At 41.5% G+C, this 19490-nt stretch overlaps 1 protein-coding gene across 1 annotated transcript; it reads left to right on the forward strand.

The window, feature by feature from the left end:
• Positions 1-865: 865 nt before the first annotated feature.
• On the forward strand, positions 866-18852 carry LOC115131814 (lamin-A-like). Its single transcript, XM_029663823.2, has 13 exons — positions 866-1038; positions 1734-2098; positions 5278-5434; positions 5675-5800; positions 10357-10527; positions 10773-10898; positions 15795-16015; positions 17230-17479; positions 17643-17750; positions 17851-17970; positions 18123-18179; positions 18302-18496; positions 18701-18852. The coding sequence occupies exons 2-13, from the start codon at positions 1755-1757 to the stop codon at positions 18734-18736; spliced, it is 1911 nt and encodes a 636-aa protein (XP_029519683.1). The 5' UTR covers positions 866-1038; positions 1734-1754; the 3' UTR covers positions 18737-18852.
• Positions 18853-19490: the final 638 nt, after the last annotated feature.

Consider the following 19490-nt stretch of genomic DNA (forward strand, 5'->3'; position numbering starts at 1 on the left):
GCCTATATGGCCTATTTATTGCCTTACCTTCCTACACTTCTACAATTGCACACAATGTACATAAATGTTTCTATTGTGTTATTGACTGTACATTTGTTTATGTGTAACTCTGTGTTGTTTTTGTCACACTGCCTTGCTTTATCTCGGCCAGGTCGCAGTTGTAAATGAGAACTTGCTCTCAACTGCCCTACCTGGTTAAATGAAGGTGAAATAAAATAAACATTCAGTGTGCAATCTTTCTCACGATTTGATTACATACACTAGTTTATTAAAACACATATCTTTATTGGTTTCCAAGTGATTGCTTTGCTTCCCTTGCTTGTTGCACTAGGGAGGACTAGGCTACTTCTTTCCTCTTGTCTATGAGTCATAGCTACAGTTGCTCTCCACCACAGTCTGCAGAATTCCATTGCCTAGTTATTATGGCTTTACTGGAACTAAATATTGTCTTGAAATAATCATCAATGTAAATACCCATTTGTGTTTTTAATCACATTGTTTGTGAGGGATTATTTTGGGTTTATATTGAAGTGTTCAGCTGCCACGAATAGGGATGACTACTGACTGCATAGCCTACCATCAAATATTAAATGTTTTCTATAACCTCATAGTTGATATACTCATGTAGAGGCAAAAGCTGTACACAAATGAAATAAAAGAAGCATGGAATTTAATGCTGACAAATCATGTTTACATTAGCCCTTTTAGTGTTGAGCAATTGTTTTGCAATTTAAATGTAGCATCATGAATTTACTTGGGCAATTCAACATTCATCCCTAAAGTTCACATACACCCAGTGAATGAAGAGAGGGGAAGATAGGCGGAGCATTGAGGAAATCTCTCTCTCTTTCTCTCTCTCTCTCTCTGTGGTCAGCTATATGGGCACTAACAGACTGATTCTCAGACAGTGTTCCTAGGCTGGTAATTCATTTACAGAACATACACTGACAACTGGAGCTATTTTCACAGTCAGAAAGACAAGTTGACCATCAGACAAACGCTGATTTACATTTTCCCCCTCCTACAACACCTTTCAAGGTAAGACTCGTGGAAGATTGTCCTATGAAATAGAGACACAACTTATGTTTTTGTTTGAGTTGATCATCCAATTACATAAAGACTAGCCAACAGATAATATATTAAAAAAAAATACAAATTAAATTATGATTAACCTTTCTATGGACAAAGTTTTGAATGACTAGACTCAGTTGTTTTCAAATTCCAGCAGCAGGACTTTCTTTTGGAATGTTAGATAACATTTTTCCATTTTTGCATGTTAATGTCTAGCCAGCAAATTCCGACCTTACCATTATGCTTGTTAACACTGAGCTGCACTGGGGTCGGAACAATCATGGTTAGATTAAGAGACTGCAGAGCCGGCACGAGATATGGGTTGGAAAAAGTGACTCAATGCAGGGATGGGATGTTCCACTGTACTCCAACTTTTACCTATATCCAAATTGATACATCGAAAACTGCTATTTTTGTCCACACACTAGCTAGCAGTTGCCACAACCGCAGCTCATTGTAAAGAAGAGTAACGGTCGGGTTGGAATCTACTGTCTAGAAAGGCCTATGGCAACAGTGCTGAGATTTATGATTATATGAAGTTCATGATTATTTGAGTGTTTGTGGTATTATGCAAATGACAAGTTATGCAAATGACAAGTTAATTGACTTTGATATAGGCCTTGTTCTGAAATTCTGACAAAGATCTTTATCTCCCTGTACAGACTAGGCTACCTTCACCTATCATGACGACACCTAACCAGAATCGAACCCCCCGCGGCGTGGGCACCCCGCTCTCCCCCAACCGCATCACGCGGCTGCAGGAGAAGGATGACCTGTGCAACCTCAATGACCGCCTGGCCGTCTACATCGACAAGGTGCGCTCGCTGGAATCTGAGAATGCGGGGCTGCGGCTGCGCATTACTGAATCGGAGACCGAGATTAGCCGGGAGATGAAGGGCATGAAGGCTGCTTATGAGGCCGAGCTTGCTGACGCCAGGCAGACTCTTGACTCGGTGGCCAAAGAGCGTGCACGCCTGCAGCTGGAACTAGGCAAGGTGCGGGAGGACTACAAGGAGCTCAAGGCCAGGTACCTACAGCATCGGTGTATATTCCAATATAAAAACCATGTTTTTATCCTATAAGCCCCACCATGCAATTGATAAAGCCCTCAATTAAGAAAGATAATCTGCCATATAGCTATTGCGCACTTCCCTGTGAAGACCGCAACACATTCATACTGTAATGTCCTGGTGTGTGTGTGTTTGTGTGTCTGTGTGTCTGTGTGTCATTAGAGTGCAGGGAGAGCGGTGGAGCATTGATGTGCCATTCAGTTGAACTGAGTTTAGTATTATTAGACTATTAATATTAATTAGAGTAAGAATGTCTGATTACATCATTCTGTGACAGCCAGAAAAGTTAGGCACATTTTGCACAGGTCTACAGAGTCAGTTGAAACTTATGAAAGTGTGTGTGATGGTTAAGCGTTGGATTCAAACTTTCCATGCCTACTGTTTCCATTCTGGAGTAGTTTGGGTTCTCTGATTCACCCAAATAGGTTTAAGATGTAAACGTTATACTGCCACAATGTCTCCAGTGGTTATATAACAACCACTGGGGAACCAACTCAAGACCATGCATTGACCACTTGAACGACTATGTCTGAGGTTTCAACGGAAATTTTGTCTCTCTGATTAAAAATGTATGCAAATTTCCTAAGATCTGAACAGATCCAGATGTTTTGTATTACATCTCCATTCTTGTGGGCACTGGGATGCTTGAATGCCTTTTGAAGACGTTCTGATTCTGATCAAAAGCTTGTTTGCCTTTGACCTCAAATACAATTTAATCAGGCTTTAAGATAATTTGGATTAGCCTAAAATGTATCACTTATCATGCATGAAAGGATTTGAAATGAAGTACGCTGTTTCTGTGCTTATCAGTAGCATATACACTCACTGGGCAGTTTATTAGGTACTAATCTAGTACCGGGTCAGAGCCCCCTTTGCCTCCAGAACAAACTGATTTCTTCAGGGCATTCTACAAGGCGTCGGAAACATTCCACAGGGATGTTGGTCAATGCTGATGCGATGGCATCACGCAGTTGCTTCAGATTGGAAGGCGGTACATTCATGCTGCGAACAGCCCGTTCCATCCCATCCCAAAGATGCTCTATTGCAGTGCTCATCAACTGGCATTCCTAGTCAATGGCAAAACATTTCTGTAAAAAACCCAACGATAAGCCTTGCGATCCTAATTTTTTTTATTAGTCTCACGCTGTTGGCGGTAGCTGCACTCAATTCAGCTTCCCTACACGCCAGGTAGGCGACGTGTTCCCATTTTGAACCATTTCATATATCTGAAGGTACGAACTGCCATCCCTAGTACTGGGTCGGTGCCCCCTTTGCCTCCAGAACAGGCCCAGGAGGAGCAAATCAAGTGCATTGGCCTACCAATGGCCAATCAGATGGCTCAGATTATCGTGTCTGCAGTAATATAGCAGGTGTTGATACTGTGAGATTTCTACACTTGTAAAACCATGACTAGAGACAGACTGTCAATGAATACAGCAAAGAGCTGATATTTTTACGAGTGAGTTCATGTCAAAGTTTTTACTCAGCACTGTCAACACTTTCTATTTAACACTTTTATAAGTCATAAAATGTGCGTTCTCCCTACTTAATACTTTTTAATACCGAGGAATATTTCACTTTCTCTGGTCATAGGAGTAACAACATTAATTTGTGCATAAGGCAGACAAAATATGGTGCGATTCGAGTTTCACCGTCAGCTGGATGATGCTGTCCATTTCAGTCATTGTCAGCGGAGGAAAGGGAGAGTGGAGGGACATTGAGAGGTGGACCGTCTGCTGAGCTCAGACTGACTATCAGATGCAGGCTCCATCAGCCCACTAAAAAAGCAAATTATTCAAATTTATGCTCACTCAGCTGTGCCTCACAAGTAATACAACAACTGATCTATTAGCGTGATCATATAGCCTATCTGAAAAAATTGTCTGAGAACAACAACAATGCATTGGCAGGGGAATTGAAAGCAAAGCCAATAGGCGGTGATAATATTTTGGGCCTATAGCCCACTGCACAAACCTCATTACTACAGTACTGTTTTGTGCATAGGGCGGCCGTTTCTGAGATATTGGAACCATCGTGGCTGGCACTGATGATTGTATCACACTCAAAGTCGCTTAGGTCACAAGTTTTTCCCCATTCTAATGTTCAATCGAACAGTAACTGAATGCCCTCGATGCCTGTCTGCCTTCTTTACATAACAAGCTATGGTCACGTGACTGTTGGAGCGATCCATTTTCGTGAACAGGGTGGTGCACCAAATGAAACTGTCCGGTGACTGTAGTTTGCCTACACACACCCACTTCCTACGCCTTCTGCATGTGTCAAATGATTCCGGTTTTATTTTGTATATTCCTTCATTTTCCTCATTGCTCAATGCAGTTTGACTGCAACCATCATCCAGCCAAACAGCTCCCATCCCATCCTACTATACAGCATCCCAGCCCAGTGACTAACACTTTCCCGTTTGTGCTTTCCAGTCATCATTCTGTGTCCCAAATGGCACCCTATTTCTTACAAAGTACACAACTGTTGACCATGGCCCATAGGGCTCTGGTCAACAGTAGTGCATTGTGAAGGGAATAGAGTACCATTTGGGACACAACTTAAATGTACAATACGTGGCAGTGTTTGGAGTGTTCCACTCCCCGCTTCCATTATTTTTTCATAAATATTGAGATGGTGACAGCCTTGTGTTTGGCAAAGGCAGGCCGGGTTGCCATGGCAGTCTCTCAACCAAACAAAGACGGTTGTGGCTTGTGGCTACCATATGCGTCACAGTGGATGGATATAGATATAACTATGACTCATAGCACAGGGCTGGAAACACCCCCACCCATTCCCAGGCTTTCCCACCTTTCTCCTCCAGGCTTTCATCTCCCTAAAATAGCCACAGGATACAGCTGTATGAATGAAAAAAATGAACTGTTGGAAAAACAGTTCTACATCTACATGATTTATTTGTTGAAGGGATAATCAGTGTAGGTAATCAAGTCAGTGTAGGAACACTCTTGTCACTGACATTCTCTCTTTCTGTAGCAATTGAGATTGGAGACAGATACAATTACATATTTTTAAAATTATATTAATATAAAAATCTACTCAACACTCCAAGAGACTGCTCATCATAATTATGTTCATACAAACCAGTGATTCCAGTGAATGCTGCATGTCTCCTCAGGAACACAAAGAAGGAGTCCGACCTGGCGGGGGCGCTACTCCGGCTGAAGGACCTGGAGGCTTTGTTGAACTCTAAGGATGCATCCCTGACCACTGCCCTGGGAGAGAAACGCAACCTTGAGGCAGAGGTCAGAAACCTAAAGGCCCAGCTAGCCAAGGTGAACGCACTCACAATTTGTCTGGTTCTCCAAGACACTATCAATCCCATTCACACAGCTATTGTTCCACTATTGCTTTTGTGAGTCACTGACTTTTTTCACTCCAGTTCATTCTGATTCAATCTCTTCATCTAGTTGACACTGTTATCTCTTCTCATTGTGTGCATGCTTGTGTGCGCTTGCCTACATGTGTGTGAATGCCATACCCTAACATCTTATTTCTCTTTCTGACTCGATCAGCTGGAGACCAGTCTGAGCGATGCTAAGAAGCAGCTGCAGGATGAGATGCTGAGGAGAGTGGATGGAGAGAACCGCATCCAGACAGTAAAAGAAGAGCTGGAGTTCCAGAAGAACCTCTACACTGAGGTCAGACTGTCGGACATTGTCACTACTGTTACCATGATGATGATTAATCATCATTTTAAGACATTTTAACTAGACCTCCATGACTAGTTTGCAGTAAAACTAGTAGTAATCATTATGGGTCAGTAATGTTTCTCGATTAAGATTAAACAGCAACTGCCCCTAAAAAGCTACTTCTTGTTTTGAAAACAGCCTATGTTGCATCGATATGAGACAGAAACATTTGTTATAGTGTTAAAATTGATTACAAAGTGTAAATAGAATAATTTTTGTCATAAAGTCAGTCTCGTACAAAACTCAGATTTGCGAGACAATAGGAATAAATGGTATGTCACGGAATGAAGGGTTCCATAACAGTTTTCCTTGGGTTGGGTTTATATCAATCCTGCCCTCATGCCCACAGCTGGCAGCAGCAAAGTAATCATCAATTAGGAGCGCAGCTGCACATGACCCCATCATAATGCCCATGGTCAATTTGGTTTCACATTCAATATCCTTATGGGGCTATTTAAGGACCATCAATAAATTACAAAATGTACATGGAATAATATTTGAAAAGGTTAATAGTTTCACATTTAAATGTCTTAACTTCAAACCAACTATAATTTGTAGAAATCCATATTTAAATAATTTATTGAGGCAACTAAAGCTAATTCGCCAGCTAAAGGTAATTGGCTAAATTAAAAGCTTACCATATGCTTCCCAGTCGAAACAATTCGCACATACACTACCGTTAAAAAGTTAGGGGAAAGAAAATCAAAAAAAATTGTCCATTAAAATAACTTAAAATTGATCAGAAATACAGTGTAGACATGGTTAATGTTGTAAATGACTATTGTAGATGGAAACGGCAGATTTTTAATGGAATATCTACATCGGCGTACAGAGGCCCATTATCAGCAACCATCACTCCTGTGTTCCAATGGCACGTTGAGTTAGCTAATCCAAGTTTATCATTTTAAAAGGCTAATTGATCATTAGAAAACCCTTTTGCAATTATGTTAGCACAGCTGAAAACTGTTGTCCTGATTAAAGAAGCAATAAAACTGGCCTTCTTTAGACTAGATGAGTATCTGGAACATCAGCATTTGTGGGTTCGATTACAGGCTCAAAATGGCCAGAAACAAATAACTTTCTTCTGAAACTCGTCAGTCTAATCTTGTTCTGAAAAACGAAGGCTATTCCATGTGATAAATTGCCAAGAAATGGAAGATCTTGTACAACGCGCAAACTGGCTCGAACCAGAATAGAAAGAGGAGTGGGAGGCCCCAGTGCACAACTGAGCAAGAGGACAAGTACATTAGTGTCTAGTTTGAGAAACAGACTCCTCACAAGTCCTCAACTGGCAGCTTCATTAAATACAGTGCCTTGCGAAAGTATTCGGCCCCCTTGAACTTTGCGACCTTTTGCCACATTTCAGGCTTCAAACATAAAGATATAAAACTGTATTTTTTTGTGAAGAATCAACAACAAGTGGGACACAATCATGAAGTGGAACGACATTTATTGGATATTTCAAACTTTTTTAACAAATCAAAAACTGAAAAATTGGGCGTGAAAAATTATTCAGCCCCCTTAAGTTAATACTTTGTAGCGCCACCTTTTGCTGCGATTACAGCTGTAAGTCGCTTGGGGTATGTCTCTATCAGTTTTGCACATCGAGAGACTGAAATTTTTTCCCATTCCTCCTTGCAAAACAGCTCGAGGTTGGATGGAGAGCATTTGTGAACAGCAGTTTTCAGTTCTTTCCACAGATTCTCGATTGGATTCAGGTCTGGACTTTGACTTGGCCATTCTAACACCTGGATATGTTTATTTTTGAACCATTCCATTGTAGATTTTACTTTATGTTTTGGATCATTGTCTTGTTGGAAGACAAATCTCCGTCCCAGGTCTTTTGCAGACTCCATCAGGTTTTCTTACAGAATGGTCCTGTATTTGGCTCCATCCATCTTCCCATCAATTTTAACCATCTTCCCTGTCCCTGCTGAAGAAAAGCAGGCCCAAACCATGATGCTGCCACCACCATGTTTGACAGTGGGGATGGTGTGTTCAGGGTGTTACTTTTACGCCAAACATAACGTTTTGCATTGTTGCCAAAAAGTTCAATTTTGGTTTCATCTGACCAGAGCACCTTCTTCCACATGTTTGGTGTGTCTCCCAGGTGGCCTGTGGCAAACTTTAAACGACACTTTTTATGGATATCTTTAAGAAATGGCTTTCTTCTTGCCACTCTTCCATAAAGGCCAGATTTGTGCAATATACGACTGATTGTTGTCCTATGGACAGAGTCTCCCACCTCAGCTGTAGATCTCTGCAGTTCATCCAGAGTGATCATGGGCCTCTTGGCTGCATCTCTGATCAGTCTTCTCCTTGTATGAGCTGAAAGTTTAGAGGGACGGCCAGGTCTTGGTAGATTTGCAGTGGTCTGATACTCCTTCCATTTCAATATTATCGCTTGCACAGTGCTCCTTGGGATGTTTAAAGCTTGGGAAATCTTTTTGTATCCAAATCCGGCTTTAAACTTCTTCACAACAGTATATCGGACCTGCCTGGTGTGTTCCTTGTTCTTCATGATGCTCTCTGCGCTTTTAACGGACCTCTGAGGCTATCACAGTGCAGGTGCATTTATACGGAGACTTGATTACACACAGGTGGATTGTATTTATCATCATTACTCATTTAGGTCAACATTGGATCATTCAGAGATCCTCACTGAACTTCTGGAGAGTTTGCTGCACTGAAAGTAAAGGGGCTGAATAATTTTGCACGCCCAATTTTTCAGTTTTTGATTTGTTAAAAAAGTTTGCAATATCCAATAAATGTCGTTCCACTTCATGATTGTGTCCCACTTGTTGTTGATTCTTCACAAAAAAATAGTTTTATATCTTTATGTTTGAAGCCTGAAATGTGGCAAAAGGTCGCAAAGTTCAAGGGGGCCGAATATTTTAGCAAGGCACTGTAGTACCCGCAAAACACCAGTCTCAATGTCAACAGTGAAGAGGCGACTCCGGTATGCTGGCCTTCTAGGCAGAGTTCCTCTGTCCAGTGTCTGTGTTCTTTTTGCCCATCTTAATCTTCTCTTTTTAATGGCCAGTCTGAGATATGGCTTTTTCTTTGCAACTCTGCCCAGAAGGACAGCATCCTGGAGTCGCCTCTTCCTCTTCACTCAACGAGATTACTAGTTTTCGTGCACATTTTTCACTTGAGAAATAGTTTACCAAACACCTTAGCTATATGTTCTTTACTATTCTGTCATCAGATTTTTCATCAATGCTCCTTATAGGACACATCACTGCACTCTATACTCCTCTGTAAACTAGTCATCTCCGTATAGCCGTCGCAAGAACCACTGGTTGATGCTATAATGTACAAAGCCCTCTTAGGCCTCACTCCCCCTATCTGAGATACCTACTGCAGCCCGCATTCTCCAAATACAACACCCATTCTGGCAGTCACGTTCTGTTAAAGGTCCCCAAAGCGCACACATCCCTGGGTCGCTCCTCTTATCAGTTTGCTGCAGCTAGCGACTGGAACGAGCTGCAAAAACCACTCAAACTTGACAGTCTTATCTCCATCTCTTCATTCAAAGACTCAATCATGGACACTCTTACTGACACTTGTGGCTGTTCGTGTGATGTTTTGTTGTCTCTACCTTCTTGCCCTTTGTGCTGTTGTCTGTGCCCAATAATGTTTGTACCATGTTTTGTGCTGCTGCCATGTTGTGTTGCTACCGTGTTTTTGTCATGTCTTGCTGCCATGCTGTGTTGTTGTCTTAAGTCTCTCTTCATGTAGTGTTGTGGTGTCTCTCTTGTTGTGTTGTGTGTTTTGTCATATATTTACATTTTTAAGCCCCTGTCCCCACAGGAGGCCTTTTGCCAGGCCATCATTGTAAATAAGAATATGTTCTTAACTGACTTGCCTAGCTAAATAAAAGGTAAAATAAAATAAATAAATAGACTAGACTAGATGCGTGTGTCCTCATGTGACATCGCACGCATGTTGATTTGGTCCATCCACACCGGACATGATCAGGACACGTAGGTTGAAATATCAAAACAAACTCTGAACCAACTATATTGAAATGAAATATTCATTGACATTTAGCTAGCTAGCTTGCTGTTGCTAGCTAATTTGTCCTGGGATATAAACATTGGGTTGTTATTTAACCTGAAATGCAACACTGGCTGTGTGGTCAGCATGTTAGCCCTCAAAATAAATGTATTTATTTCCTGAATGTTTTGTGGAAGTGTTTCTGGCTATGTTGTTTGCTACAGTGGCTCAAGAGGGACAAAAAACTGTAATATTGTCATTTTTTCCTCGTTATTCAAGAGAAGGACTTGAGGGAATGTGGGAGCACAGGTGTTAGTTTCGCCTAGCCGAGTTCTACTCGAAGCAAACCAAACCTATGTATGCGGACGCCTTTACTGTGTACTGTTTTGGCAGAGTGAATGTACAAACACTTGCCATTGAGAATTATTTTGAATCCAGAAACAGGCTTAATCTGAGTCGGGGAAACCAGTCCTTAAGATTTAGTTTTGTTGATAAATCTCTTACAGGAGCTGAGAGAAACGAAGAGACGCCACGAGTCTTGCATGGTGGAGCTGGGTAACGGAAAACAGGAGGACTTTGAGAGCAGGCTGGCCGAGGCCCTGATAGAGATGCGCTCCCAGCACGAGCTACAGATCAAGATGTACAAGGATGACATAGAGAAAACCTATACATCTAAGGTAGCCCATCCATCAGATTTTGAGGTTGAGAAAGAGAGCTTCATGATGTGCAATGTGCCTGCTAGTAGTATATTCAGAAAGCTGCAGGCCAACATGCATGCTACCATTTGAGAGATTTGAGCACAACTTTGATTGAAGTACATTTCATCAGCATAGCTAAGGGATGAATAGCATCAGTTTAGACGACCACTGATTCTGGTCCTCATGCTCCCAAGGACTGATGCCCTTTTGTTGTTCTCTGCCAGTTGGAGAATGCCCGTCAGTCTGCTGACAGGAGCAGTCACCTGGTGGGGGCAGCCCATGAGGAGCTGCAGCAGACCAGAGTACGCATCGAGTCTATGTCCTCCCAACTCAGCCAGCTGCAAAAACAGGTATAGTATTTGTGCAGGTTTGTCAAAATAATAACACGTTATATACACATGCGCAACCAAAAGATTCCACAGTTAATCTCGGTTACCCATAAGTAAAATTATCTCGCGAAAGTTTGTCATTTCATACCATTAACAATTGTGATTACCTTTGTGGAAAGGAAGGAAGCTAAGTCTCCTCCATCGCAAATGGAAACTCTCTGCCAAACCCCTGTTTTTCGCTGATTTCACCTGTGTTTATCATGGCCAAAAAGATTTTTGTTAGTGGAAACCGTTTATCATCCACACACAGATTTAAAAATCACTGCACTAGTTAAACGCCGCCTTCGCACAATCCTGATTTGTCAGAAAAACTCAAACCAGGAACTACTGCTGCTCGTAATCACATAATTGTACGTGAGGCTTGACAGATTCTCACCGTTTCATCGCTCCACAAGAGATTATTCCCCAGTTCACATCCGGTGCTGCAGCGCGCCATAATTGCTAGCTAGATCCAACCAGAAAACGGAACAAATAACTAATATACACACATTGAATTGTTAATACCAGATCCACTAAACAAAATCATCAGACTACATTTATTTCCTGTATATTTTCTGTTTGCTCTGGTGTTGCATTTGGCTAGCACAGCAAATAATATCACTGGAGCTAGCGTGATGTGAAGGTAGAAAAATATCAGTTTACATTGTTAGCCAGCTAGCTAGATAAATGAATATCTCTCACGACAGCCAACAAAGTAACTATGTAGCTAGCATATAAATTCAATGTTTGACTGCCACCACATTGTTTACCTCATAAATTAGCTAGCAGCAGTAATTACCCAACTATCAACCCCTCTCCCCCTAACCAAGGTCACTCAGTTCTTCGTCTGCATCCTCCAAAACACAACTATATTTTACCCAAGTGTATTTGCCCACTTACTTTTTAAAATAAACAAACTAGTTTTAATGAACCGCTAGCTTGTGCCAATCATGTATTATCAGCCTCACTTTCCAAGACCTAGTTAGTGGTGTGTTTACAGTAAAGCTGAACTTTACAGATGCTAGCACTGACACCTTGTGGGGATAATGTTGAACTGCATATCATCACACCAGGATGGTACGTAACATTAGTTTTATTTCAAGCAACATATTTGGTGATGTATTTTCTGCATACCATCATGACAGTGATATTTGATAATAATGGTTCTCTCCTGTGCGTGTCAGGTTAACCCAGGCCCTGTTTGTCCCCAGGCGCTCTCATTTGTTGACTTCTGTAACCGTAAAAGCCTTGGGCTCATGCATGTTAAATTCATGCATGCATGTTCAATTCTCGGGCCGACTCTTTTCTCTGTGTATATCAATGATGTCGTTCTTGCTGCTGGTGATTCTCTGATCCACCTCTACGCAGAAGACACCATTCTGTATACATCGGGCCCTTCTTTGGACACTGTGTTAACAAACCTCCAAACGAGCTTCAATGGCATACAACACTCTTTCCGTGGCCTCCAACTGCTCTTAAATGCTAGCAAAACAAAATGCATGCTCTTCAATTGATCTCTGCCCGCACCCGCCCGCCTGCCCGACTAGCATCACTACTCTGGACGGATCTGACTTAGAATATGTGGACAACTATAAATACCTAGGTGTCTGGCTAGACTGTAAACTCTCCTTCCAGACTCATATTAAATCTAGAATCGGCTTCCTTTTTCACAACAAAGCCTCCACTCTTCACCCTACCGATCCTTGACTTCGGCGATGTCATTTACTAAATAGCCTCCAACACTACTCAGCAAATTGAATGCAGTCTATCACAGTGCCATCCGTTTTGTCACCAAAGCCCCATATACTACCCACCACTGCCACTTGAATGCTCTCGTTGGCTGGTCCTCACTACATATTTGTCGCGAAACCCACAGGCTCCAGGTCATCTATAAGTCTTTGCTAGGCAAAGCTCAGCTGACTGGTCACCATAGCAACACCCACCCATAGCACACACTCCAGCAGGTATATTTCACTGGTCATCCCCAAAGCCAACACCTACTTCGGCATCCTTTTCTTCCAGTTCTCTGCTGCCAATGACTGGAACGTATTGCAAAAATCACTTAAGTTGGAGATTTATATCTCCCTCACTAACTTTAAGCATCAGCTGTCAGAGCAGCTTACCGATCGCTGCAGCTGTACACAGCCCATCTGTAAATAGCCCACCCAACAAACTACCTACCTCATCCTGTATTTGTTTTTGTTTTTCTGCTCTTTTGCACACCAGTATTTCTTCTTGCACAGCCTCATCTGCACATCTATCACTCCAGTGTTAAATGCTAAATTGTAATTACTTCACCACTATGGCCTATTTATTACCTTACCTCCTTACTTCATTTGCACACACTGTATACAGATTCTATTGTGTTATTGACTGTACATTTGTTTATCACATGTGTAACTCTGTGTTGTTTTTGTCGCACTGCTTTGCTTTATCTTGACCAGGTCGCAGTTGTAAATGAGAACTTGTTCCTCAACTGGCCTTCCTGGTTAAATAAAGTGGAAATAAAAAAAATTAAATATAAAAAATCCCTAAGTTCTACCTTCATTACAAGGGTAGGTTTAGCTACAGATTTTTACACCAGATAATGTGATTTACCCCCTAAAGATGTTTACCCATTATACTGGGATTTACAGGTTTGCCAATATAAAACGTTGCCAAAGGTTTTTCAACTAACCTGGTATTTGTGATATGGTCTTGTTCTCGATTTGTGGAAACAGGAGTCTCATAAAATGTCCAGTTCCAGGGGGTCCGTTTGAATTATTAAAATAAATAAATGTTTTGAGCCATGAAGTAATCCAACAATGTGTAAGCTGCCATCTCGTCTATTTCAAATGTTCTCTCATTGATCAAGACAGGTGGATCCACCCCAAAGTGCCAGATGTCATGATGACACTCACCTGTCTCAATCAATGAAAACATATTTGAAATAGACAATATGGCGGCATACACATTGGTGGACTACTTCATGGAGAATAAAATTGATTTATTTTAATAACAGAGCATTTTTTTAATTCAAACGATCCCGCTGCAACTGGACACAGACATTTTATGAGACTCATGTTTCCACGAATTGAGAACGAACATAGTACGAACATAATCAAATGACACTTGAAGTTAGCTTGCCAACCACTGGAGGACAGTGAGTGTAGCAGAATGAAGCAAATTGACGCAAAATCCTCCCGCAGCTGATATGCTTATTGTATTAAGATATAGATAAATTCATGATGGACAGGAGACACTACTTTAAGTCTCAGGGGGGAAGACATCACATTACATTGGCTACTAGAACTCACCTCTGCTCCAGTCACACCCCTTTCACATCCTCCTACTCCGCCTACAGTGATCCTCCGTGATCTGAGTCAATGTAGCAGAATTAAACCGGGGTGCAACTTCGGAAGTGGGGGGGACATTATTATTTATTTTTAATCCAGTTGGATAAACTCTCCAAACAGCCTACCCGACCGCTCTGAAGTGTCCACATGGTCCTAAAGCACACCGTCCCTGGTTTTGTGTCACATTCCAATGGGGGTGCTAGATTGATTCAGTTCACACATTCTGCTCTGCTGACTGCTGAGGTTGATGCGGAGAAGGATGTGTGAGTGTGTCGCACATTAGCTAGTTGACAGGTGCTAAGCTACTTCTCAATTCATCCTTCCTCGATTCCTCTCCTCCTTCTCAAAACCCATTGGAGAAGGTCAGAAGGGTAGGGACCTTGTAGCTTCTCATCCAATACAGTTGCAATACAATACAGATGATGAAATGGGATGTGAGGAATCAAGGAAAGACAAAGTGAGACAAAATCCTAGTAACCATTGTGTGGTGATATCACCCACCCTTAGACCTAAAGTACTGTTATCCTAGCCCAACTAGGATAATGGATGCTGATTTGTGGGTATGAAGTGCTGTTGTAGACAGGGGTTGCATCCCATGTCAGCCATACAGGGATTGTTACACCGATGATCAAGGACATCAGCTGCAAATCTATGCAATATCAGACAAATTGAGAGTGAGTGACAATCAAATGAAACAGACAAACTGGGAATATTAAATCACCATAAAATACACTATACTTAATTCAAAGAATCAACACTTTATTTCATATCATACAAATAACGCCTATGTAAATAGTTAGTGGGTTTAGACATCCATCTTACTCCAAAACAAGAGAGAATTGAATAGTTAAATGAATAGTGTCTAATACAAATAATTAGCAGAATGTCAGGTGTTAGGGATGGGCCTTACATTTATTTGGAAAATTTCTTCTCACAAGCTCTACAAGCAAGAATGTTAAACAAAATTATATTTAAACGTACTTTACCAGTTGTCTGTGCGGTTTGTCCTTTAGATAATTGCATCAACTTTTCAAAGTGCTGGTAGTGCTTTCAGATTATTTCTATCACCTGATGCATTCATACAAGATGAACATACATGCATGAGACGCATGCCTACTTCTAGAGCGCGTGAAACGTGTTTACATGTTTCTGCACCTTTCAGGTGATAGAAATCTGAAGGCTCTGCTCTTTCAGAGCTTTGAAAAGTTGACATACTTTCCTGTAGATATATTTTCTCACATTCCTACCTGGAAAAGGGCCAACCACACAGACAACCATTAAAGTAAGTTAAAATGTGATTTTATTCAAGGTCGGTAGAGGAAACCTTTCCAATTTAGGCTATTCACTGAATTGCTTCTTTGGGAAATCTTATCAAATTTAATTTTGAAAAATAGATTAGTTCCCGGTTGCAAGGAACATCCGACCCTGACCTTGAGAAAACAACTTGACTGAGTTAGCTAGCTAGCTTAGCTGTTAAAAATGTGTATACCCTGTCAATAAGTAAGTTTTACCCATTTCATAAGAACCTTTCCACCCATTCCAGTTGGCAGCCCGTGAGGCGAAGGTGAGGGACCTGGAGGAGGCGTTGTCTCGTGAGAGGGACACCACGCGCCGTCTGCTGGGGGATAAGGAGAGAGAGATGGCTGAGATGAGACAGAGGATGCAGCAGCAGCTGGATGAGTATCAGGAGCTGCTGGATGTCAAACTGGCCCTGGACATGGAGATCTGTGCCTACCGAAAGCTACTGGAGGGAGAGGAGCAGAGGTATACTGAAGACATAGAAATATGCATTTGATAGTCACACATACAATACTTGTAAAATAGGGCAGGGTTAAACCTGTTCTGATAGCTAAGTTAGCTTGCTGGTTTCAATATTGAATCACTACAAGGGCTGCCGGCTAGAGCAGTATGGATGCCGTCTCAATTGGCTTAGTCACCTCACCACCATGAACTACACACTGGTACTTTTTAGGGTTCTTTAATGAACAACTGTAGGATGTGGTTTTACAAGGAATAGAAAAACAAACATATTATAGGATACAATAATGTGATTATTACTATAAGATGCATACAGTATAAAGGTTTAACCAGATAAGCTTACTACAATTTGCTATGTAAATGTAATGAAATAAGGCTTCACACAGATGTGAATACAATACTGACTTAAAATGATATGGTGTATGTAATAGGCTTCCATTACATCTAAAATATAATGCAGTATAGGAGAACATGAATCACAATAGCAGAATACATCTGCAGTCTATACACTGCTACACAATACAGTTCTAGTATGCTAACATAGACGGTAAGCTATAAAGTGGCCCGCAAGGACACGTGACCACTACAAGGTGCAATAACTGTGTACTGACCATGAAAATGGTGGACAGAGCGAGAGCGCTCACTAACACAACTTAAACCTGCTATCTCTAATAAGCTGCCGCAGTAACCAGCAGGCTGTACAATGTAAACAAACTCTGACCACGATAATAAAAGGACATAAATATTCTTAAATCTCAAGCATAAACATAACTGCAATGCACTGTGTGCATGATGCATAGAAAATAGTTAGCCTGGCTAACTAGCTAGTTGCTAGCAATAACGATACATAAGCAATTACAACTTGGAGGCGGTACTTACAACAAGCAGGCTAAAGAGAATGTCTCTGATTGGATAGAAATTTGGTGGTGATTGACTGATGGTATTCTAACTAAAGGGACGAACTAGAAATACTACATCTGAAAGTCTTTTCTACAATACTAATGCATATTGTACATTTTTACATACTGACAAAACACACATACTTTACATGTACTTACTCACAGGGCTACAAACAGTCACATTTTGGCACATACAGTATTAAAAAGTACTGTATACACAGGTCAGAAGCACAAATACATGTCAAACTCAGTCATTCACAAATTACTCTTGCTCTTCTCCCTTCTCGGTTGTTAAAACCCATGGATCAATTCTACATCCAGGTTGCGTCTGTCCCCCAGCCCTCCCACTACGCGAGTGACAGGAAGTGGATCAGGCACCCATACCGTCCACTGCAGTTCCTCTACCAAGAAGCGGCGTCTCAACAACACAGACAGTGAGGCCTCAGGCCTGACAGGAGGCACAGTGGCACGAACACGCATCACCCAGCAGGCTTCTGCCAGTGGACGTGTCACTGTGGATGAAGTGGACCTGGATGGGAAGTATGTGTTGCTCAGCAACAAAGCAGATGAGGTGAGAGGGGCTTTTTTGGCATTTTACACATTAAAGTCAGTTTGTTTTCTTATTAGGTTGATAGGATGAGGCTGAAGGGTGACATTTACATTATCTACTGCCACTGCTTTAGCACTTTAATTAGGGATTTACAGTAAATCCATCCTCTACATCACTCCCACAGGACCAGAACCTGGGAAACTGGCAGCTGAAGCGACAGATGGGCTCCGGCACCCCCGTCACCTTCAAGTTCCCCCCTAAATTCACCCTGAAGGCTGGACAGAGGGTCACGGTAAGTGTGTCTGAAAAGCTCCATTACCATTGTGGTAAACATGGTCATTTTATCTGTGGAAAAAATGAAAATACTTCTGAATGTTCTTTTGGGGAATCAGATCTGGGCATCTGCAGCTGGCGGCAGCCACAACCCCCCTTCTGACCTGGTGTGGAAGACCCAGACCTCTTGGGGCAGTGGAGACCACTTCCAGACCACTCTGATCAGTGCCAACGGAGAGGTGGGCACTCAATTGTTTATTTATTTATTTGACATTTATTTAACTAGGCAAGTAAGTTTAAGAACAAATTCTTATTTTCAATGACGGCCTGCCCCACAAACATGTTCATATTATAGTTTGTGACATTGAAACGGATCTTTCTCTCTATTCAGGAAATGGCCATGAGGAAGGTGACCCGCACCCTATTTGACGAGGATGATGATGACATGGTGAGTGCAATCAAATGCCAATTGAGTATGTAAAGGGTGTGTCTTCGGACTTTGGCACGTCCATAAGGAATGCAGCAAAATTAATGTGTGGTTAATAGATATATCTCTGACGCCCCCTGCAGATGGCCCATAGCACATGTGGAGGAGATGGTGAGTATAACCTTCGGAGCCGGTGTGGCTCCTGTGGCCTGCCCGCTGACAGCAAGTCCAGCGGCGGCTTCTCTGTGTCCTCCACCTCCCGCTCAATCCGAAGTGGGGGCATCGCTGAGGGTCTCCTCCCACACTCCTATGTTGTGAGCAGCAGCACGTCTCGTAGGGTAGGTCCTATAAGTCCCACAGACACACAACATTTTTAGTCCCTATAAGTAGGCCCATTTGAAATCTACACTTCATCTGCTGGAAAGCACACAAACCTGTTTAATGACACAGAACCCTGGTTGTGTAGTCATTGACCTATTCAACATATTAAGATATTTTGCACAAACAACAGCGTATGTTAAAAAATATATCTCATTTTTCAGAGTGGATCTAGAATGGAGAACTGCCCCATCATGTGAAGCTTTGAGTTCTAACTGGTGCACATGGACTCCATTTCATCTCATTTTTTAATATATATATATATATATATATATCTTTTTTATACTCTTTATCCAATAAAGTTTTTCTAACTTTATACATTGTAATACATTCAGACATGCACATGTATTGTATTTGATTTATGTTTAGATCCAGACAGAGCACAAATAAAGGTTAGATTAATTTGTTGGCATGAAAATTTGATTGAACCACTAGTGCCACTGTCAGCTATATATTTTCCCAATGGATCCCTGCATGTTACAGTATGCCTCCAGTCTGATTTGTAACACATATAGCTTCTATTCATGTCACAATTAATAAAATAATGGAATATAATAAATATGCATGGATCAATACAATTGCCTCATGTTGTTTTCATGGTGTATCTTTGTTCTTGTGGTCTCGTTTTGTTATTCAATGCTGCACATTGTATTGGCTGTTTGAACAAGTATGATGGCGCTGACAGATAAGTCCCAAGCAAATTTGCAGTATTTCTTTTTTTGTGTGTTATTTCTTATATTATTAGCCCAGAAAATTATTTGAGTTATTACGTACAGCCGAAAATAAATTTGGATATCAGAGCAGCGGTAACTCACCAGCATTACGAACAGGAATATGAATTGGATTGGATTTTGTTCGTACCCCCCAGGGCAATTCAACTTATTCCAGATGCTGCTCCAAAACACTTTTGGCGGAGAAGAGGTATTCGGAATGGACTTCTAGTCTGCTTCCGAG

The sequence above is a fragment of the Oncorhynchus nerka genome, linkage group LG7, assembly GCF_034236695.1.
Source record: "Oncorhynchus nerka isolate Pitt River linkage group LG7, Oner_Uvic_2.0, whole genome shotgun sequence".
Lineage (NCBI taxonomy): Eukaryota > Metazoa > Chordata > Actinopteri > Salmoniformes > Salmonidae > Oncorhynchus > Oncorhynchus nerka.